The 21707-nt window shown below is 38.3% G+C and overlaps 1 protein-coding gene across 1 annotated transcript; it reads left to right on the forward strand.

The window, feature by feature from the left end:
- Positions 1–2976: 2976 nt before the first annotated feature.
- CPE (carboxypeptidase E) lies at positions 2977–21246 on the forward strand. The gene is made up of 8 exons (XM_019470225.1): positions 2977–3195; positions 5060–5227; positions 6167–6284; positions 7272–7478; positions 14086–14225; positions 16607–16706; positions 19083–19201; positions 20320–21246. The coding sequence occupies exons 1-8, from the start codon at positions 2977–2979 to the stop codon at positions 20416–20418; spliced, it is 1170 nt and encodes a 389-aa protein (XP_019325770.1). The 3' UTR covers positions 20419–21246.
- The last annotated feature ends 461 nt before the right edge of the window (positions 21247–21707 follow it).

A 21707-nucleotide genomic window follows, 5' to 3' on the forward strand; every position in this document is an offset into this window, starting at 1 on the left:
GGCTGAAATGCAAATGCAAATTAAGCGCTTCATTAACTTCAAAGTCGTATCAGCAGATAGTAGCCTGTGGAAGCTCCCTCGGCTTTTTGGGCACTGTGATGATAACTAATGACTTTAGCAACATTGTCCCTTTTTCCAGAATGGACTCCCTGACTTTGGCCGTGATGGGCATGGACAACTAATGAGCAAACTGCTAATTCCCTTGCAGTCAGCTTGTAGCATTAATTTGTTTCTGCTGAAATAAACAGTAAAAATCGAGTTTGTTTCCCTTGGAGCAGCTGTAAAGTTTAGGTATGAGAAGGACCCGTTTTTTCCATTGTTGTTTTGGATGTAAATTACACTGTTGAAATGATGAAGAGTTTTCCTAAAATTGTTGGATACAGTCTGAAATTCAGTATCTTCTGATATTGAGCAGAAACCCAGTATGTCTTCAGTTGCTGTGCCCGTGGGTAAGAAAGCGGGCAGCACTAGGGAGCTGGCAGAGAACAGTTCCCACACGTGCAGACTGCACAGCCTTGTTCTCCGCAGCCAGAGGATCGATAGGAGATGGATTTCTTTGCTTCAGAGAAAGGTGTAAGAAAATGCCCAGGGGAGCTAAAATATGAACACAAAGTTAAGTTTTGAAGCAGGGCTGTTATTCAGCCTGTTATCTTTCCCTTTTCATTCTTTTGCATTCACTTTTAGATCAGTTTTTTAACTCTTGGTTTGCTAGCAAAACTTGGAGTTCCGCTGACACCTCGCTGCCAGTGGGATTCTTTGAATACTGGTTTCACACTTCGTGTTATAAGTAATGTTATTTTTCTTTATCGGTCTAAAAATGGTCATTGTTCCCTTTCACTGAAAATCACTCTCTTGTATTGTGGTGTAGGGAAGTGCTGCTTTCCAGACCGATTCCTCCATGCCACAATGGCCGGTGTATTTGACTGTCCGTTATTATTCTTCCTAAGGAAAATGGGGCTGATCTCTTCAATCACTTTTCATAGGAAAGCCTTTCCATACTTCCAATGACTCTCTTTACCTCTTCCTGAACTCCTTTTAGCTTTTAATGTTCATTTGAGATGGGTCATTACCACTGAAGATATGCTGTAGCTGAGGCTGTATTCTTAGTTCACTGTAGACTCTGTGCCTGTTTTCATGAACCCTTTTAAACACTGTTAACGATTCTTTGGGGAGGGGGGCAAGCAGTACCATATGGGAAACATGTTTCTGTTTCTTCATTTGAACCAGGCCTGTAAAATTCAAGTGGAAGAGAAGGGTAGGTGACTAATGCACAGAGTTGGGAATCAGGAGAAATAATTTCTCCTTCAGGCTTCCCTAGTGATGTCCTAGGGAAAACCAGAAATGCAAAATGCAACCCTGTTCATATTTACCGCAGTAACAAATTTGCCTCTTAGCTTGTGAAGCACTTTTCCCATAAGTAACACGCCAATATACATATGCATGAGTAGTCTAATTATGAGACTATGTGATGTGCAGTGCTGTGTATTTTATTAAATAGTATCCATCTGTTTTAATGGGATCAGGTTGATTGCATGGTCTTGATGATTAGACCTCTTGCATTCCCTGGTATTAACAGATAAGAAAAAACAGTAAATAGGAGCTCAATGCCGAAAGAGGAAATGGAGGTTTTTAGTCACAGTAATGGCATTGTGTCTATCGGATAAAATGAAGCTATTTCACTGAAAGTAGAAAACTTTTTAACCTGACAAAAATTTTCAGGGACAAATCCATATGTACAAAAACATCTTAGCTGGAAGGAAAGAAGTCATGGTATTAATAGCCCTCTGTCTGCTAGCATCTTATCACTGGATTAAGGTTAACAAGCACAGACTGAAGAGTCGTATGTACATATGGCTGTGTGCTTGATTAGCAATTATTTAGGTCTTGTTTGTGTAACACTCCTCCTGGCTTGAATTTGCCCCTGTGATAGTGCTAAAGGCTATTGCAAAGTGTGTTCAAAGACTATCCAGAGCATATAATCAGCAGAATGTTTGATTAAAGCGGTTGCAGCAGAACAACTGCATTTAAAAAGGAAAAGGATAAGAAAAAAGGGCTTCAAAACAGAAAACAGCATGTTCTTCATTTTAGTTCCAGGACAATCCTCTTAATCTTTTCCAGGTATTTATGTTATACTAAAACCTCTCTGGAATTAGGGCCCAAAATGTAGTCTTTTAAAAGGTAAATCCTTCACAGCTCTATAAGACCTATCTTGTGTGGTTTTCGTGTCTAGGGTCATGGGAATGCGACTAATGAGCAATTGGGAATATTGGACTGCTCATTTATATATTGAATATATATATTTGAATATATGTAGAATATATATTGAACACATTATACATTGAATATTATATATGAATATACAATATATATTAAATCAGCATTAAATATATGCATAATACCGGACTGTTTATTGGAATGTTAGATGGGAGTGATTAATTTTAAGAGTTAGGTTATTGCACTTGCTTCATAAAGTCTGAGCTGACTATCCAAAGCAACTGTTGAATAAGATTTTTCAGATCACTGGGATCAACAGCTGTTGCTTTGGTAAAAGAATTGCAGTTTAATGCATGGGTAGCGTGATAAGCTTAACCTAATCTTGAAGAGAACATTAAAGATAAGAAGCTCTGTTAGTGTCAGTTTACATATTTAAAAACTACCTAATCAAGACACCCTTTTGTAGTATTGAGGCATCAGTTGCATTAGATCTCAACAGTAGTAATGTTAATGGCCGTGCTTAGCATTTATTTTTGCATATTCTGTTGTCCTCTCGTATTCTTTATCTGCCTTCGGCAAACAGCTAAAAATAAATTACTATTTGTTTAGCCAGAGTTTAGAAAAAAAACTAAATCCACTTTTCTGAAGGAGGCTTGTAGCTTCCTGGGGATACTGTGACCAGTTGTAGTAATAGTGATACCCTCATCTCAGGTGCGCTGTGTGATCCAGTCCCTGAGTGATTTTTATGTGTTGTTCTAAGACATGTTCTTCCTTTTTCTTGCAGGAGAACCGGAATTTAAATATGTTGGGAATATGCATGGGAATGAAGCTGTCGGAAGGGAGTTGCTCATCTTCCTGGCTCAGTACTTGTGTAATGAGTACCAGAAAGGAAATGAAACTATTATCAACTTGATCCATAGCACACGTATCCATATCATGCCATCTTTGAACCCGGATGGCTTTGAGAAGGCAGCATCCCAGGTTTGTAAGGCCACGTATATAAGAATAGTTATCGATGCCTGTATCAGCCTTCGGATCATAATGGCACTTGGACTAGCAGTTTTACAGATACATGAACTCTTGGTGGCGATTGTTGAATGCAAGAGCATAACTGAAGTATTTCCTAATAGTGCAGTAGGCTTGTTCTGTTTAACAAGGAGGATTTTATGCTTGGGTTTTCAACAAATAGCCATCTTTCTTGTAAGTGAGTTTACTGTATTTTAAAATATAATGATATTTATGTTTCATGCACATTCTTTCATGTAAGTTCACTGACTGAACTGCTTCCTAAACAAGTAACTTCTAGTAATACATGATGTTTCAAAAGTGGTAGAAAAGGGAAAGTTGATACTTCCTTTAAGAATATTCTCATGTAAATGCACTTACATGAGTTATCCACATTCATCAGAGCTTGATCCCAAAACAAGCAAACTTTGTGAGCCATCTTTTTAATATGAATAACTTTGATTCTGAATTTCAGGCATGAGGTACTTTAATTAAGCTATTAGTCAAGAAAACTTAGCAGGTATTTTGGGATGATGACTCAGTCAAGAAACATGTAATGCGTTAATGCATAATTAGCAAAAAGAGGCCAAATAGGACCCTGCTATATACAGCTTCTGGTTTGTATTATGTTCTAAACAAAAATAAGAATTTTCTTGTTTTACAAGGTGTATTCATTTTTTAAATTAATGTGGAAATGTTAAATCTTTCTATGTGACTATTTATTTATGATTAAATAAGTCAAACCTTATCAAGATCTTTATTAAACTAATTCTCATGAAGTCTTTAAAAAACCCCAAACCCCACAGAATGCTTTCAAACCATATTCGGTCGTATGTCTCCCTCTCGTGGCAATGAAGCAGAAGCTGTCCTCAAATTGATGCAGTATTTTACTTGTTTGAAATCTCTCTCTGTAGAGATTCTGTAATAATATAATTTGAAACTTTTTCTCCTTAGTCAAAGTACACTTGCTTTTACAGGATTGCCTTACAAATTACATACGATTTATAACACGGTTTGCTTTAGTGTCACTATTATTCTAATTTAGAAGTGTCTTGATCCTGTACAAAGTGTGTGACAGTAGATTCAATATACCCCAAGATTAAAAATAATAATCAAACTAAACCTGCTTTACAGAGTACTGAAAGCTTAGAGAGACAGGCTAGGGAAAACTATGCGCTCTGAAGGCATTTTGTTAATGCAACCCCAAACCTATTTTAGGGAATCAGCTTAAAGAAAAGATTTTTGCAAAAATTCTCACTGCATCTTTATTCAGTGTCACTATTGCAGTGAATGAAGCTGATAGACACCATAAAAGTAAAAATCTTAGGTAAATAAAAGTTAAGGTCCTTCTTTACCTTGAAGCTATTTAGAGGAATTTTGAAACAAGTGCAAACATTCCTTGCGGCTGGCTGATAAATCTACAGCTGCTCTGAGACTCACTAAAATGAGGTCTGTAGTTCATGAGCATGGGCAAGAGGCAACGGGGAAAAGCCAGGTCTCGGGGGAAGACTCAGCAGGCACTGGAAAATCTGATGCTGCTGGTAATTTTGCCCATCCTTAGTCCAGATCTGCCACTATAAGAATGATCCTCTCTTCCAAGACCCTCAGTGAAATAGAGGTTGGTTTTGTTCCCACAGAGCTCTAGGAGGAAATAGGGGTGACTCAGCTCTTGGAGCTTCAGAAGTTTTTACTCCCACATGATCTCTTCTTATTCTGAAGAACATGAGAAGTAAACCCATGATTTAAATTTGCACGGCTAAATATACCCGTATAAAGCTTGATATGTAATCTCCTGAATCTACTCATCTCCCTTCTCTTTCTGTTCCCTTTCCGCATTCAGCCCGGTGAACTTAAAGACTGGTTTGTTGGTCGAAGTAACGCCCAAGGGATAGATCTAAACCGAAATTTCCCTGATCTTGATAGAATAGTCTATGTTAATGAGAAAGAAGGTGGCCCAAACAACCATCTGCTGAAAAACATGAAAAAAGCTGTGGACCAGAATCCTAAGGTAAGTAGGGGCTGAATATTGGGTCACTTACGTGCCCATCTCTTCCCTTTTATGCAAGCGGACACGTAGCAACCTCTAGGAGCTGTGTGTATGATCTCTACAATTCACGTTCTTCTAAGCATTTTGTTCATTTTGTTAAATTTATTCGTCTGATGCTTCTTGAAGTTTTTCTCAAAATGGCTTGCTGTAGTAAACCCTTTTGATCCATATTGCTTAATCCTTAGACAATTCCTTACTGAAAACATCTTTTATTTTTAAGGCTAGAGATTGCGTAGCCTTCTCCTTGATTTGAAGCTATTCTTGCAGATATTCTGCATTTTTACCATTGCCAGAAATTCACTTGTGTATCGTGCTTAATTACATTGCTGGCTAGCCAGCAATTCTCACATATAACACATGCATTTTTGTTAAGCTTATGCAGGCCTATATCTGGAGGGATTTTTATCTTCTTGTGTTTACCCCCAGAGGAGGTTCTAGAAATTATAGTGTTGTGACTGCAGTCCCATAGGATTGTGGCCTTAATAGCCATATTCTGTCTTCAAATTCAAATTATTAAATGAAGTAATTTTACTTTCCGTGCAGAGAATAGACTGCATCCTACCAACTTTTATTTTGAATTAGTTTATTTTCCTTGGTTCAAAATTTAGTAGGCTTTTTTTAGCCGTAATGGGAAGAAGTAAAAGATTGAGATTGCTTTATTTGTGGTCTCATTCTGAACTAATTTATACCAGTTTTAGACTTAGATTAATCTACTTAATATAATTATAAATCGGATGTAAAGGACTGATTCAGTTCTCTCTGAAGCCAAAATAAAATTGCAAGACATTTAAATGTCTTGCACAATATATGTGATAATAATTAAGCCCACTATATATAACTGAATAAGTTTCTACGTTGAATTATCAATTTGTAACTGCTGGTAATGCTATTTTGTTGTAGCTTGCTCCTGAAACAAAAGGTGTCATTCACTGGATTATGGATATTCCCTTTGTGCTCTCTGCCAATCTTCATGGAGGAGACCTTGTTGCAAACTATCCTTATGATGAGACTCGGAGTGGTATGTAGTAGAAGTTAACAAGAAATAGTAGGAGATAGAAATTACATTCTGTACTTATTTCACTGCTTCCACTTTGTAAACATCATGTCATTGCATTGTAATGATTTATTTTAGCATATTAATCACATGTTTAAAGCTAGTTACTGTACGACCATGTTTTCTAGTTTTGAAGATGATAGTTTGTTTCAGTAGAGTTACATCACAAAAATTATGTAATACCTGAGGGAATCATAGTCCCTCAGATATTTTAATCAAGGCAACTTAGGTCTTAAATTAGCTGGGGCTGTTGCACCCTGTTAACTGAAGCAAGAGAGATGTGTCTAGGCTGCCTCTATGATCTAAGGTTTCTCTACTTGCACCTTTAAAAAATGAATTTCTGAAAGCGGTAGTGTGCTAATAACTATGAGAACTATACAAACTTTCTCAGTATTGGTCCCATATAAAAAGGATCACATTGTGGCAGAGATGTTATCATTTAGCACACAGCAATATTAGTTTGTTTTTTCTGCTACTAGGGGATGTGCACATGGCTAAAATGGTCATGATATGATGGTATTGTTTGTGATTGTCTTCCTTCAATCTACTTTCTCGCAGTTTAATTGCAAATCCTTTCAATATCAGACTGTAAAACTCTTTAGGGAGAGACCTTTGTCTATGTACTGTGTTCTACTAAGAAAATATCTAAAGCCTAGAATAGCTTAGATTTTGTGGTGCACTTTTAAATTAATAATTTCATAAATATTAAGATTGATACAAATAGCTTAATAATGGGGCAGCTTGGTACGGGCAATTGATGAAGTATTGGGGAAATGTTAATGTTATTAAGATAATGCTATATTAGTTTGTGATGCTGTAGGACACTTAGCCGTGTACAGAGAATTTCCAGGCACGGTCCTCCTGTTCAGTGCTGGTAATCTAGGTTGTGAGCCCAGTCGGTATGACTGCCCTTTTAATAATCCTTGTTCCTGGACTTTTTTTCCACCCTAGGCAGTGCTCATGAATACAGCTCCTGCCCCGATGATGCTATTTTTCAAAGCCTGGCTCGCAGTTACTCTTCTTTCAATCCCACTATGTCTGATCCAAACAGACCACCGTGTCATAAAAATGATGATGACAGCAGCTTTGTGGATGGAACAACTAATGGCGGTGCATGGTACAGCGTCCCGGGAGGAGAGCCCCACTGCATGGGGTTCAGTGGCACTGGTGGTTATTTTAAGCTTAGTTTTCACTGATTTAATTACAGACTGGAATACCAGCAGGTTATCCACAACTGTTGGTGTGGTTAAGGCTAAATCAAAGGCTGATCACTCACCACAGTACATCTATAAAATCCCATAAAGCTCATTGTGATGGCTATTAAAATATTTCTCTTTTATTGCTTTTTCTACAGTGTTTCTTCAGTCAGGGTTCAGGTCACTGCAAATTTAATAGTTCTACAGTGGGTGAGTGATTGCCGTGCTATCATGAGAGCTTAAGGTTTGGGTTTTTTTTTTTTAAAAGAGAGAAAAAAATCCCCTAACAAACCCTGATGAGAGAGAGCAGGCTACTGACTGTTCATTTGAACCTCAATAATGAAAGAAACCAACCTTGAAAGAAGTGGAGAGGCCTGATTTTGCAATGTTATTGACAATGGGAGTTTGGCCTTTGATTTCCATGGGAACAAAATCCAGCTGTGAAGATACTTGAATCTCCATACTTTGTGGCTTAATTAGTGCCTGATTCCTTCCAGGTACTGTTCCCGTAGACTTTGGTAGAGCCTTCTGTGCTAAGAGGAACAGCAGAGCTACTATGGCCATTTCAACACTGATTTTCCAGGAGAAGTCTAGAAGAGTAGCCTGAAATAATGAAACATTTTATTCCTTTTTACTAAGAATTTTGATGATATGTCGTTATTTTTGTAAACTGAGGCAAAAAGGTGTTGGGATATCTAAATCTTTGAGGAGTCTGTGTCTGCTAAACTTGGACAAAACTTCAGAGTGAACTGAGCTGGGAATTTCTGAGCTAGAAACTCAGTTTGCGTTGGAGTGATTTGCCTGTGCATTGGCTTTGTGGATTTGTATGAGATAACTTTGAACATATGTACCAGTTTTATTGTTTGCTTTCCTCTTAATATTCAATTACAGTCTCTGAATGAATTTTAGTTTTTTTACCTGGAATGAGTAGGAATTTCTCAAAGCATTAGACAGCATAGATGGTAGCCCAACTCTGCTCCTGTTACAGTAACGAGGGTACTAGAAGAGGAAAATAATTAAGCTTATGTGAAGAAATTAGAAACAGAACAACGACTGGTAGTGCTCACACAGCCAGCAATCACCTGCTTATTCTTAGAGCTGTTATCCCCAATCTTCGCAGGGGCAGCATGTTTCCTCTGCTGTGGTACCACAGGTACCAGGGACTGGGTGTAAGGTAAAATGCTGACATTTCTGAATATGACTGAAAAGCAAAACTTTCCCTTTGTGTGGAGCTTTCCACAGACTTTAAATTGGAACCATTCAAACACCCTTGACAAAACAGTTTGCATAATTTGAAAAAAAACCCTGAATATAAAAAAAATATTGAGAGGTTTAATAGTTAAATTTTGTTTCAATTCAGTCCAAAAATTATCTTAATGAAATATTAAGTATTAACTGTAAAAATGTGGGCATATTTAACTTCAGCTTTTTTTTCCATAGGAAAATGCTATTAAAAAAACAGTCTTTCCATTGTTTTGATGAAATGCTTTGATTCTGACTAAACTGCACATGCCAAAGGCACATTTTTCCATTGGAAAACCTTGTTGGAAAGTTTGAATTATTTCCTCCTTTTGGATCTCATTTTAAGTTAGACTGCAAATTCCCCAAGTGAGCCCTTTCTTTTTCTCATGTATTTTTACCGAAGTTAGTAGACAGGAATCCTAGTCCTAACCAGGATCTATGATCCTAATATGGTGCAGCTAATAAAAAATAGAGAGATGACAATATACTTTGGACCATACAGCATGAATCTGTTTTTTTTTCCAAGTGTAGAAATCAGCTGGCAAGCTGTGACTTTTGAACAAAACCTCCATGGTAATGTTTGCCACAGGCTGACTTAAAAACCAAAAATAATTCAGCGAAAACAGTTCTGTTGTTTCCATGTCTAGTGCTAAGGAAAATAACTAAACATTGCTTGGTTCAAGTGAAAATTTTCTTGGAAGCTTTAGTCCGAAAAGCTCTGTCTGGGAACTGAAATGTGGCATATAAGTTACCATCTGTTGTGTCAGTGACCTTTTGCTATCCATATGATAACGCACTCAAAGTTAGCAGTGATAGAAGCTATTGAAAAGCCATTTGTATTGCTTTGGGAAAAGTATTTCATTGTATATCCTTACCAGAGCTCAGATTTATCAAGAGAAACTCTCTGAAGACCTTGTCTGCATGGCATCTGCTCCGGTTCGGAGCTCAGGCGGTGCTTCTCTGCCTTTGCACCTTTGGGTTGCTGTGGGCTGTCCTGGGTCCTGCGAGGGGATGTGAGAGTAGCTCAGTGTCCTATGGGCATCTGCAGGTTAGGCTCGCATCCCTGTGTGATCTCCCTGGGTTGAAAGGAAGCAAAATAAAAGAGGACTTGCCTCAAGTTTATAGAGAAAGGAGAACTGGAGCAATGTGACTGGGAATAGAGATAGAAAATAGGTGAGAGTATGTACTGGAGCTGTGTTTGGTGTAGAAAGGAGTGCATGGCTTTAGCAGAGCAGTGGTGAGGGAAGGAAAAAGGAGAGAGTGGAGGACAGCTGAGCTAGGAGGCTGTGCTCTCCTAGATGCTGCCTTGGACAGTTCCTCATCAGACCAAGAGCTCTGACCTAGGAAGGGCTGATTTTTCTTTCTAATAAATTTCTAAAGTTGCTATTGCCCTATAGAGCTTATTATGGTGCCCCCAGTTGTGCTGCATCAATTTTTTTGCCCGTATCATTCGCCCACAGGAACTTCTACCTTCTGTAAAAGACAGCACTACGTGGTGGGCCAGCAGCAGACTTCACTGGTTCCTCAGTATGCAGGGATAACATATGGGTGGCTCTCTCGTATGAGTATGAGTTGCTTTTGCATATGTTTTTCTGAATACCTGGGTTCTTTCAGTAGGAAGGCTGAACATCTGGTGGCAGAAAAGTCTGGTAGCAGCCCTTGTCTCAAACTGGAAGTAAGGGTGAACCTTCCATTGCGTTCATGTTCTATCCTTCCCTCTTGTCAAACCTCAGGATTTCCTCATCGACCTCAGGCAAAGTGGCAATTCTCCATTCAGGTTTTGGCGTGGAGAGAGCAGATGATGTACAGGAATATTTGACACTTGCTTCTGTCTCTTAATACACTTTGCTGTGAGGTTTTTCTCACCGTTACCTGCTTAGTAGTTACTTTCTTCCGTGGAGCAAGGGCACAGAGAAAATAGCTCCCCCAACAGCATCTTTGTGCTAAGTCTGACACCATGATGCCTGTTACACCTGCTTTGTATTAGTTGTCATCTGTAATTAGGAGGTTTTTCAGAGAGCAGTAAGCAAAGGCAAAGAGGTCATTCTTCTGTGTTCAGGAAAGACCCTTTTAGCCACCAGACCCTGGGGAAAAACAAGCCTGTAGATGAAGTCCATGCTATTTTTAACACTGGTCTTCTCCCTGTCAGTATGTAATTAATGATTTCACTTATGCACAAGAAAGCCAAATTAAATTTGCACAGACATCTTTAATTTTGGCATTTCCTTAGCTGTTGAGTGCATGATGTTTCAACATTGATAATGTTTTTTTAATGTACCTTTTGTGTGGAATATCTATTTGGAAATATAAATGAGAAGAGCAGATAGCAATGAATTACTAGCTAGCCACATGCCTGTTCTGCTTGTTCTGTCATTACAGTCACCTGAGTCTAATCAGATTCGTGTCATTGCAAAAATAGCATTTCAAAGCAGCTTACATTGCTGTACTATTGTTTAAGTGTCTTTTTATTTTCAGATACTCTCAAATCACTCTTGGCACTCAATTAATTCGTTCCTATCTTGAATTACCTTTCATGTTACCAGTTTTGGAAGCAATGTTAGGTAAATTTTTTTAGGATTTTATATGACGTGTAGGAAGCACATGTTCTCCCTATTACGCACAAGGTGCAAGTTCATCCTGTCCCGCTAAAAGTTACTGTCTTTATATGTGTAGAAGCTGAACTAGCTTAGTGCTGTAGCTTGTAATTCAAAGTCTAAGTAATTCTGATGCCTGGATGCCAGGGGCACACCCTGCACTCCACTCTCTTTGAGAAGGTTGGAGTTCCTTTTTTTAAAAGCTGAAGAAATTAGTTTTGTCCCATATTCTAAGCTTATTTATGTGAGTACTAACATAGAGACACTGTAGTCCTTCGGGACGGTAGAGCAGTGCAGCAGAGTAGTGTTTCTGTTGCTCAGTTTCAAAGAAAAGACCTACTTGTGGTCAGCAGTGAAGGGCATGAATCTCAGTTGTATCTGAGGTCTGCTAAGCCTTTCTGATCTTCAGAGAGTGGTCCCTGTTAAAGTATAGGAAAGTTAGTTTTGTGCTATCCTTTGTTAAAACGAGAGGCTTTGGGAGTGTGTGGTGGTGTGCATGCATGTGATATGTGCCATGTGCATAACAAGAAGGAATAGGGCAGTTAGAGAGCTTGACCAGTGGCAGCAAAGTTGCCGCAATGTTGAATAAATCTTTTGAAATGTATTGATTTCTTGGATATTGCACCTAATCGCCATATTGAACAGGCAGGTAAAGAGTGCAAATTGTACGTAGCCAGCCCGATGCTCTCCAGATTACATATGTAGTAGGCCGCAGTTTAGATCTAGGCTATCTTCACCCTGTTCTCCGTCCCAGAGATTCAGATCATCACCCGCAGCTCTGTGATGCAAGCTGAAATTTTTCAGGAGCAACACGTATAAACTGTGGCCCAGGCCAGGAGCTGGGAAACAAACTATAGGATATGGATATTGTGCACAAAACTGGAAAATATATTGCTTCTTTATTCTGTCCTTGAGAAACTGGGGCATCCCTGAGTATCACCTTGCTTTGGGAGGTAAGGGGGGAGGGAGAAACTTCCAGAGAATTGGAGCAGTCATGGTCAAGAGTTGTTGGCATCACAGTAAAATTACATCATGCCCTTTGGCTCCCAGTTCTCCTCTTTATGGATTCTTTCTTTCTTGTAGAAGAAAGGCAAAAATCAAGAAAAACAACATTATCTAGTGTCTGGAACAGATTCCTGGCAGTCAGCACTGCTGTCAGGATTTTACTCATGACTCCGCTGCTCTCTCGCTGTGTACTGCTGAATGGTCCATCTTGCATTCTGCCTGGTGGGACATCAGAGCTGTCCCTCCCAGGAGCACCTTTGCCTTCTGTGTCCTCATTTTTCAGCCATCTAAAAAAGGCTTAGAAATAAAAATGTTCTTTTTAGGAATCTGAAAAGTCCCTGCTCCTATCAGTAGTTAGGAGTCTAGTTGGCAGAAAATAGATTCACCTTAACGTGTTGGCAAAATCCCACCTGACTCAATCTGTTCACTGCCTTCGGTGTTCTCTTTTGGGTATGACATCAGCTCTCTGGTCATTTTTGGACTGGTGCACAACACCGGTGCTTCGGTAAAGAGACTGCATTAACTCTCATATGTAGCTTGCATAGGGGAACATAGCGCTGAATGAATTAGCTGTGTTTGAAGCACTTTTAAATCCCTCAGTGACCTCCATGGGGATGCTCGAAATGCTTGGTAGGCTTTTTCTTTTCAGTCCTCCATTTGAGAATCCACTGACTCTGCTAGCTAGATAGACTGGGAAGGCAAGCACTAATTCTACATCAGCTTCTGCAAAGAATATATTTATAACCCGCCTGGGGACAGCCACAGTCCCTCTCCAGCTGGCTAATCCAGGTACAAAACTGGAAACCACTTTGGTTATTGGTTGACTGATTTGAGAAAATAGCCAATACTTCCATGTAGTAAGAGGAGGGGCTCAGAAGTGTAAAAGAGTACATCTTTCCCATCAAGTTTTTATTCCTAGTGATGATGCTACTGTATATATTTTTTAAATGCCTATGATTAAAGTTGCATTAATAATGATGTTTCTCGTAATGTATTGATTATTGATTTTGCAGAGGCATTGAGTGGGTGGGAAATACCCCTATCCATGGAAAAATTTCCATGTAAAGGAAGTTTATAGGAAGTTTGCTTTTGTATTTTTTTTTGGTGGCAAATCATAAATATTTGGAATCTATGCCGAGAAGCTTGACAAAGAATATTCCTTAGCAAACAGATGCTTTTCTTGTAAAGTGTTACTATGTTGAAACCCTATATTTTCAGAAAAAAAACCCCATGTTTTTGACCAGTCCTTATAAACCTCTTTTTCAAAGCCACTTTGTCATGTTTCATTTGCTTTATAATTAATTGCCATTCTTTTTGGTTTACGAAGTGATCACCTTTTGCTTTCATCTGGAAATATTTCAGCCATAATCGGAAATAATTTTCTGTTCCTGAAGAGGGAAAAAAAGTAATTTATATGTCAGCTATCCAAAAACATGTGTCAGGTAAGAGTATACAGGCCAGGTGCAACGTCAGATAGAAGTATACAGGCCTGGTGTTAAGTCTTCCCAACTTTCCTTGGGAAGAAAATGTTTTTTTTGGAATTGTCTTGTTGGTTTCTCTGATTTAATGCCTCTGATTTCAGAACTAAGCTGATTAAATAGAACTGCACCAACTGTGTTTATAGCTATTATTTTCTTAACAGCCCCAGCATCTCACATGCCCCCCTTTACTCTATTTACATCAGAACAATGCAAAATGCATTACTAACTCTCTTTTCTGGCATTGCAGGAATGCAGGATTTCAATTACCTCAGCAGCAACTGCTTTGAAATCACAGTGGAGCTTAGCTGTGAAAAATTCCCACCTGAAGAAACTCTGAAGGGCTACTGGGAGGACAACAAGAACTCCCTTATCAATTACATCGAGCAGGTAACAAAAAAGAGGATGGCAAAACTCTAGTTATTGTACATAAAACTTCTAAACTTTGTGCTGTGTGAACATCTAATCCAAAATTGCATATTAATCCAAGTGGTGCTTCATAATTCTTGCCTTTACCCTAAGATGGTAAATCCTGTGTGATCTTTCTAAATATGTGGAAGAAGAAGGGAAAAGAAAGAAGATGTTACAGTATGGAAATCATCTCCCCTTACTTAAGCTGTTATAGACATTTGTGTCGGCTTCCTCAATGAAAAGTAATACACATCACCAGAGTGTATAATTCATTCCCCCAGCACTGATGTGTATACTAAGAGGGATGGATTGCCATCTACAGATAGCAAAGTGTGCCTACAGATGTGGGATGAATCACTCTGGGTGTACAGGGAGCCTAGATGGCTGGATTAGACTGGAACTGCCTGGCAGTTCAGTGTAATGTCGAGGGACATCTCTAATCCCGGTTTTTTAGATACTCCGCTGCTCTCTGATTCCATTAAAAATTATACAAAATCTGGTTAGAAGTGTAAAGCGTAGTTGTGGGTTTAGATAGTCTTGTGCTAATGGGTTGTTAGAAGTTAACACTCCTGAAGAGATCTCTGTGTCTGTGTGTTTGGTTTTGGGTTGGTGTTTTGGTTTTGGTTTTTTTTTGGTCGGTGTGGGTTTTTTTAATCATTCCATGCCAATATAGCAGGCTGCACTCAAATGATGGTTCCAAGCAGCGTGGCAGTTTCGACTTTCTGAAACCTGGATATTGTAGTTAAAGATCACAAATATATCTGATATCATTAACAGCTGCACACCTAGGATTGCAAAATCAGAAACATACTTTGTTAGCGGTGCTGGCCAAGTAATACATTCATTTCTTTAAGAATTTCTTTGTGGAGAAATGCTTTAGTTAGCCAGAAATCTGAAATATTTGAATATTTGAAATGTTTGTTATACAGTTCTGTTAGTAAGTTGTATGTGGGCTGAGGAAAAAGCTCTATCTACACTGCAGGTTTTTACCCATTTATGTTGGGATCCATCTCAAATTGTTCAGCTCCTTTGCGCATGGGTTAATTTTCTCTGATTCATGGAAAACTATGGTGTCACTGCATTTTCAAATTACTAATGTGTAAGAGATTATTTTGCCAACTTCCTCTGCTCCTGTAGAGCTGATGGCTTTATGCTTGAAGTTCAGATGGCCTATCTGGCATTGGTTTTTATCCTCTTACAGGATAAGAGGTCCAGCTCTATGCTCCAGCTCCCCCATGATTGCTGAGGGCAGTGCAAATATGTACTTTCTGCTTTTCTAAGGCGATCTGTGTCAGGCTTCTCCCACAGTGTAAATTAGAGGAGTCTGGTGAACTAAATTATAGCAGCTGAATACACCATATAGGTTCGTAAAGGGGAATATCAAAATCTCACAATAAAATTTGTGATCCACAAGTCTTTTCAAATATCGCCGAATCAGAGAGAAGCCTGAACTCCACAGCACTTCCCCGCTTAATTTCCAGGCTCCCAATGAGATGCATCTCTGCATGGGTTCAAAATGTCCCGTTGTCCCCAGCGCTGAGAGCTCCCTATCTTAGGCTGTGAAAGGGTGGTAGATCCTCAGTATCTTGCCTCTGAGGAGCTCACTCTGCTTTCAGACCATGCTTAAGAAATACCAGCAGGACTGGTCTCTCCACACACTGCGGTCAGATCAGTGCTTTAATTTCATATATGCTGGGAACAGACAAATTAGGTACTGCTGGTGCTGTTGCCTGGAGCATGTTGCCTAAGAGGCAAGAAGGAACTAGGAGATGACCCACCGTCACCCTTCTCTCACAGGCCATGTGGGGAGTGTTGAGACTCTATGTGGTCCCAGCTCAAAGACCTGGATGTTTTGGGTGCACAATAGAGAGCTCAAGCATCTCACACAGGGATCGCCCATCAAATTCCAAGTGCCGGCACTCAAGCTTGTTAATGTCTCACTTTTAAGCAGTTGTGTCTATTATTAGCCCTAAATTCTTACAGTTGATGAAACTTAAAAAAAAAAAAGGTTTTTTTTAGGCTGTCTTTCAAAGCTTTTCAGCACATTCATTAATCCCCAGTGACAAAGACTTTCAAGGCAGTGTTCACATATATTATGATTTGCTGCATATTTCTGAGAAATGCTTGCATTGCACAGAGGAATTAGTATAACTACCAGCTGAATTATTTTTCCTCTTCACTCTTTGTTCCATTATGATGTTTAGTAATTATCCTTGATGGTTGTTGGCATGTAGACTGTGGGATCCCTAACATGCATCGTTAGATATATCAATAGATATTTCGTTGACGAAAAAGCTATCTTTTCTTAAGAATTTTCCACTGATTTCCCATGTGTTGCTGACTTTATTTATTTATTTTAGATTCATCGAGGAGTGAAGGGGTTTGTTAAAGATCTTCAGGGCAATCCAATAGCAAATGCTACAATTTCTGTGGAGGGAATAAGCCATGACATTACATCAGGTGAGTGTTGTACCTCAGGAAAACAAGAAGTACTGGAATATACTGCTACTCCCTCTGCTTCACAACCTGGAGCCATTTCAGATCTTATCAGCTGATGCTGTAAGGGAGCAAAATTTTGAAGCCAGGAAAACATGTTGTGCCTCAAGAAGCTTGTTGCCTGCAGGATTTCATGAATCTCTCTCTTGTATTTTGCTCTCAAAGTAGCTGGAGACTGGTTGTAGGGACTTCATAGATCTCTGGCGTGAATTGGTTCTGGCAGCTCTTGGTTATTTGTGCTTCGTTTGTCTTCTGATTTGTGGTGCTAGCAGTGTTTCACAACTCTGCCAGGATTTAAAGTCCTGTCGGCAGTGTCGTTTTGAGTTTGAAGTCTAAGTTGTAGTCCAAAACTGTTACATTACTTATGATGCAATCATACCTTTTGGTATGTAAATTCTTGACAGATTTTCAGGTTACATAACTTCCTCCTGCAAAGATAAATTCTCTCTGCTGTTTTTAATTATGTGGCTTTTTTTTTTTTTTAGAAGGGCGGTTCTAAAAGAGGTAAGTATCATGTTGGTGTTTATAGAAAATTGTGTGTCACCTCTTCAGTGGTGGTGTGCTTTATTCTAGGAATGAATTCAAAGGTAGCTCGCACAGTGCCAACTTGCAGTCTTCCCTGTAGACCTATGCTTTCTTATTCTGAATGGCAATTTTTTTTGTTTGTACAAGATACTAATTAGAAAAACACTAATAAAATGCCAATGCTTTATGTATAAGCTAACATAATGGTCATTTTCTCAATGATACGACTCACTATACTGTTACAGAGATGCAGAATACTATGAAACAGGACTGTTAGACCCTTCAGTTGGCTTTGATTTGTGTTTGTTTCTCACATCACTTGCAAAGAGAGCAGCATTTCTGCCAAGCAGGAGAACAGTCTATGATAACATTAGCCACCTTCTTTCACTGTATGTAAGAAGGCAAAAAAGTATAGAGGCTGGACATAAATTTTCAGGAATAATAAAAAGGGAATAAGCTGTGCAAAAAGATATTTTGAGGTATGAGAGTGATGCATACGATACTACAGCTCACGCTTCTACGATACAGAAAAGCATCTAATCATGAATCCTCTCACATCATTGTGCGTGTAGAAGGCTGGAAATCGTGTATTGTCAAAACAGTGAGGAAAACAAGTACTTGAATTTTAGTACATTCAAAAAGAAGGATAAATATTCTTTGACTTTTTTTTTCCTGCTCCTTTGTTCGTGAGTTAAGATTCAGCTTTGTTCCAGTGCCAGGAATTAGAATAGATCATTATCATGGCTCTGCAGCAGTAATTTTTTTCCTTTCTGTTTTATGAAGAGAAAAGTCTGGGAACAACTGGACTGACTACTGACATTTTTTGACCGTGCGAATTGCAGACATTTAAGTAATATTTCCCTCTGTGCACTGTGTAGCTGCAGATGTGCTGAAAAAGCATTTAAGAAACTGGCAGTAAGAGCATGGCCAAGTGCTTTAAACGGCACTGCTAAATGACCTTTAGAATAGCCTTGCAATGTTTTCTGAAATTCTGCGTGGAGATAGAGAAATTCAGAGTATTAGCCTGTGACAAATTAGATGATTGCCCACTTCTGGTGCAGGGAGCGTCTGATCTTTGTGAAAATGGGAGAGGGTCATTTCTAGAGAAAAGGATGATGCATTTTTATTCTGTGACTGAAAGAGATGGTCTGCAGTAACACTCAGTGCAGTAGGAGCCTTTCTTTGACCTGAGTGGCTCAAACTTTCTTTTCTTTGTTTAGCTAAATGGAAGAAAAAAGCCCTAGATATTGCCTGGATACTGAAACATGTAGATAATGATGCTTCAGGGGCGATACACGTGGAGTATTCCAGGAAATGATCATTTACAGCTTTTGCAGCAAAATAAATTGAGAAAGGTGGTCCTGTTTATTTACATTTGATGAGAATAAGATTTATTTAAATTTGGATTTTCAGGATACTGAGGGACATTAAAAATCCATATTGCATTGCAAACTGAAACTCAGACACTTAACAGGAGCTGCACATTGGCCGGGGGGTGCTTCTAAAGTAGAATAATGTCCCGGATTGTCCTTTTCTTCAGTGTGCTGGAGAGCCTTCAGCCTCAGCAGGCAAAATCTCTCATGGAGGCTACAGCACAACTTCAGAGTTTAAATCTGTGTTTTGGTTACCTGGAAAGAAGAAAATCTGTAATGATATATTTATACAGCCCTTAGAGAACAATCCTTTCAGACAGACAAAAGGAAGGGGCTGACAGGAATACAACAGACATTGACAAGATATACAGTACCTTCTCCTTAGCTGCATAATTAGTTTTATACATATTTATTTGGTTTTGTTTTTTTTTCTTCTTTACAGCCAAGGATGGTGATTACTGGAGATTGCTTGTGCCTGGAAATTACAAACTTACAGCCTCAGCACCAGGCTATCTAGCAATAACTAAAAAAGTGGCTGTGCCCTTTAGCCCTGCAGTTGTGGTAAGTTCTCACATGTATGTTGGTTTATCATCTATTATATATAAAAAAAAGTCTCTTACTTTTTTTCCTTTATGGTAAACATGTAAGCAGGAGGTGATTTTTCATAATATTTCAGAATATGCTAATTTAGAAGACAGACTGGAAATCTAATCTTCTAGTACTTGCTGCACAAGCAACTGAGAGTAATCTCATTGTAAACTCATTTCATCTCCCGTTGGTCTTATTTAAAATGAAAAGACACAGTGAGGGGTAATACTGAGATACTTAATACTTTTTTTATTGGTTGATGTGTGAATAGCCAATCGGATAGAAGATTACAGAATATCTTTAAATAGTGCAAAATAAAAAGTAAGAGATGTTCAGTATTCATTAAGACTTGATATTTTTAATCTAAATTGTCAAGTGACTAGCTGCATAGGTTAAAACCAGTGTTCAGCTCTGTGCAGAAGGATAGCGATGGAGCTCTGCTTTGTGTAGATACCCAACATGTATAGTGAATAAGACCTAGGCTGCATCTAGGAGTTCAGAAGCATTTTTAATTCATCCTCCACAGGTGTGGATTCCACTCTTAACGATTAAAATAAATGCTTATTTGTCTAGTGTGTGTCATATGATAGGGTATACTACACTAGCACATCGTATCTACACTAGTGAGCCATGTGTCAGAAAAGCTCCCTGGATCTTCTTGATGGCATAAAATTGAATACATGTTTTGATACGCTGGGGATCTGCACTGCTAAGTGTTAGACAGCAATACGTGGATGATCCTTTTATTATAGGCTAGAAGATTTATGTGGCTGGCTATTACTCAGTTTTAATTTCATTGGCTCATATTTTTTTAAGTGTTTAGATAAGTCAAAGACTGGACAGATGTCTGGTTTCTTTTGGAAATTTTCTCACCTATGTGCATTTTTTAGATAAGTTTATTGTACTGATGTGCTAGTATTGCACATATTTAAATCAGCCCTGAGAGACTTTGAAATAAACCTAACCTAAAATGGAAGGTACCTCCCTAAGCCCCATGTCTGTGTTAAACAACAACTTTCAGTAAATGACTTAAAAGCCTACGCTTCTCTCTACAAATCTTACTGATGTTTTTGATTGTTTCTCTTGCTCAGGTTGATTTTGAACTGGAGTCATTGTCTGAAAGAAAAGAAGAGGAGAAAGAAGAGTTGATGGAATGGTGGAAGATGATGTCAGAAACACTAAATTTTTAAAGGAAGATTTTGGCTTTACAGCTTTTAATCTATTATATGTTGACTTAGTATAATGTACTGTGGAAAGTCCCTATATTCTAGATTTTGTGCACTTCACAATAATTAACTTTGAATTTTTCAGTCATCTTTTGAATAATATGATTATAAATAACTACTAGCCTCCTAGCTACATAAGTTATTAATTTTCTTCCATATTATTATAGAAAATTTACTCTTATATACAAATCAGAAAAAAACGAGTGAATGTCTCTGCAGCCTATATGGAAGTACAATCTGTTGTGTATTATTTGCAAGTTCAGAATATGTAGGTTAACTCTTGGTTTTAAAAAAGAAATATGCTGTAGTCAATTCCCAATACTGCCAGAAATATTTGACAGTGCATAGTAACAGACAGTGCTCTTTACTGAGTTCTGTAATGGATGTTATTGAAAAGATGTATCATAACAGTGTGTGGTGTAATAATGTTTTACAAGGATTAAAATTCAGTATAACATTTTGTATGTCTCTGGTGTTGGGGCTATTTAAATATGTAAGAAAGAGAAGCTGACTGGGTTTTAGTAAGCAGAAGGAATCTGCATAAGCTCTTTTATTAAGGATGGCATGGAATGAATTCAGGAAATAGCAGAGCTTTATTCCTTAAACTGTTATCGACATTTCAAGATCAGGTTTTAATTATTTCTCATTACTTATTAACCAAATTAAAAAGTTGTGAATGGGTGAAGAACAACTTGTGCATCTTGTTAATATGCTGCTTGTGTTTGTTTTACAGCAAGAAAAAAAAAATCGTTTCAGGTGATGTCTGTTTTAATTCGATAACTACCTTTTCAATAATCTTTACATGTGTCAGTGGTGTCTAGATAATCAGCCAAAAGTTCATATGTTCACCAAAAGCTAGTAAAACATTACAGTTTAGACAGTGAACTGGAGGTCTACTGAGGACATGCATTTAGTCTCACAAGCTAAGAATGGTTTTGTTTCCAACTTTGTTTCTTCTGCTGGTTAGTCTTACATAAAGCTAGAAGCGAGACAGATAAGTGAAAATTTTTTCAGTGTGGTGAAATTTTCCCAAAATACTTGGAAGATGATACAAAAACCAACTTTGATTTAAAAAGATCCTTCTTCCTCCCATTTTTTTTAGTATACTTGAATTAACTTGCTTTAGTATTTTGTCTAAGATGAGTGAAATTTGTGGAGTCAGAGAGTACGTATGAACCATAGTGGGTGCAAGTTTGGTATAATTCTTCTGAAACTACTGCTGGTATGCTACTTGATAGCAGCTAAGCGTCTCA

Source organism: Aptenodytes forsteri, unplaced genomic scaffold, assembly GCF_000699145.1.
Source record: "Aptenodytes forsteri isolate BGI_AS27 unplaced genomic scaffold, ASM69914v1 Scaffold13, whole genome shotgun sequence".
Taxonomy (NCBI): Eukaryota; Metazoa; Chordata; class Aves; order Sphenisciformes; family Spheniscidae; genus Aptenodytes; species Aptenodytes forsteri.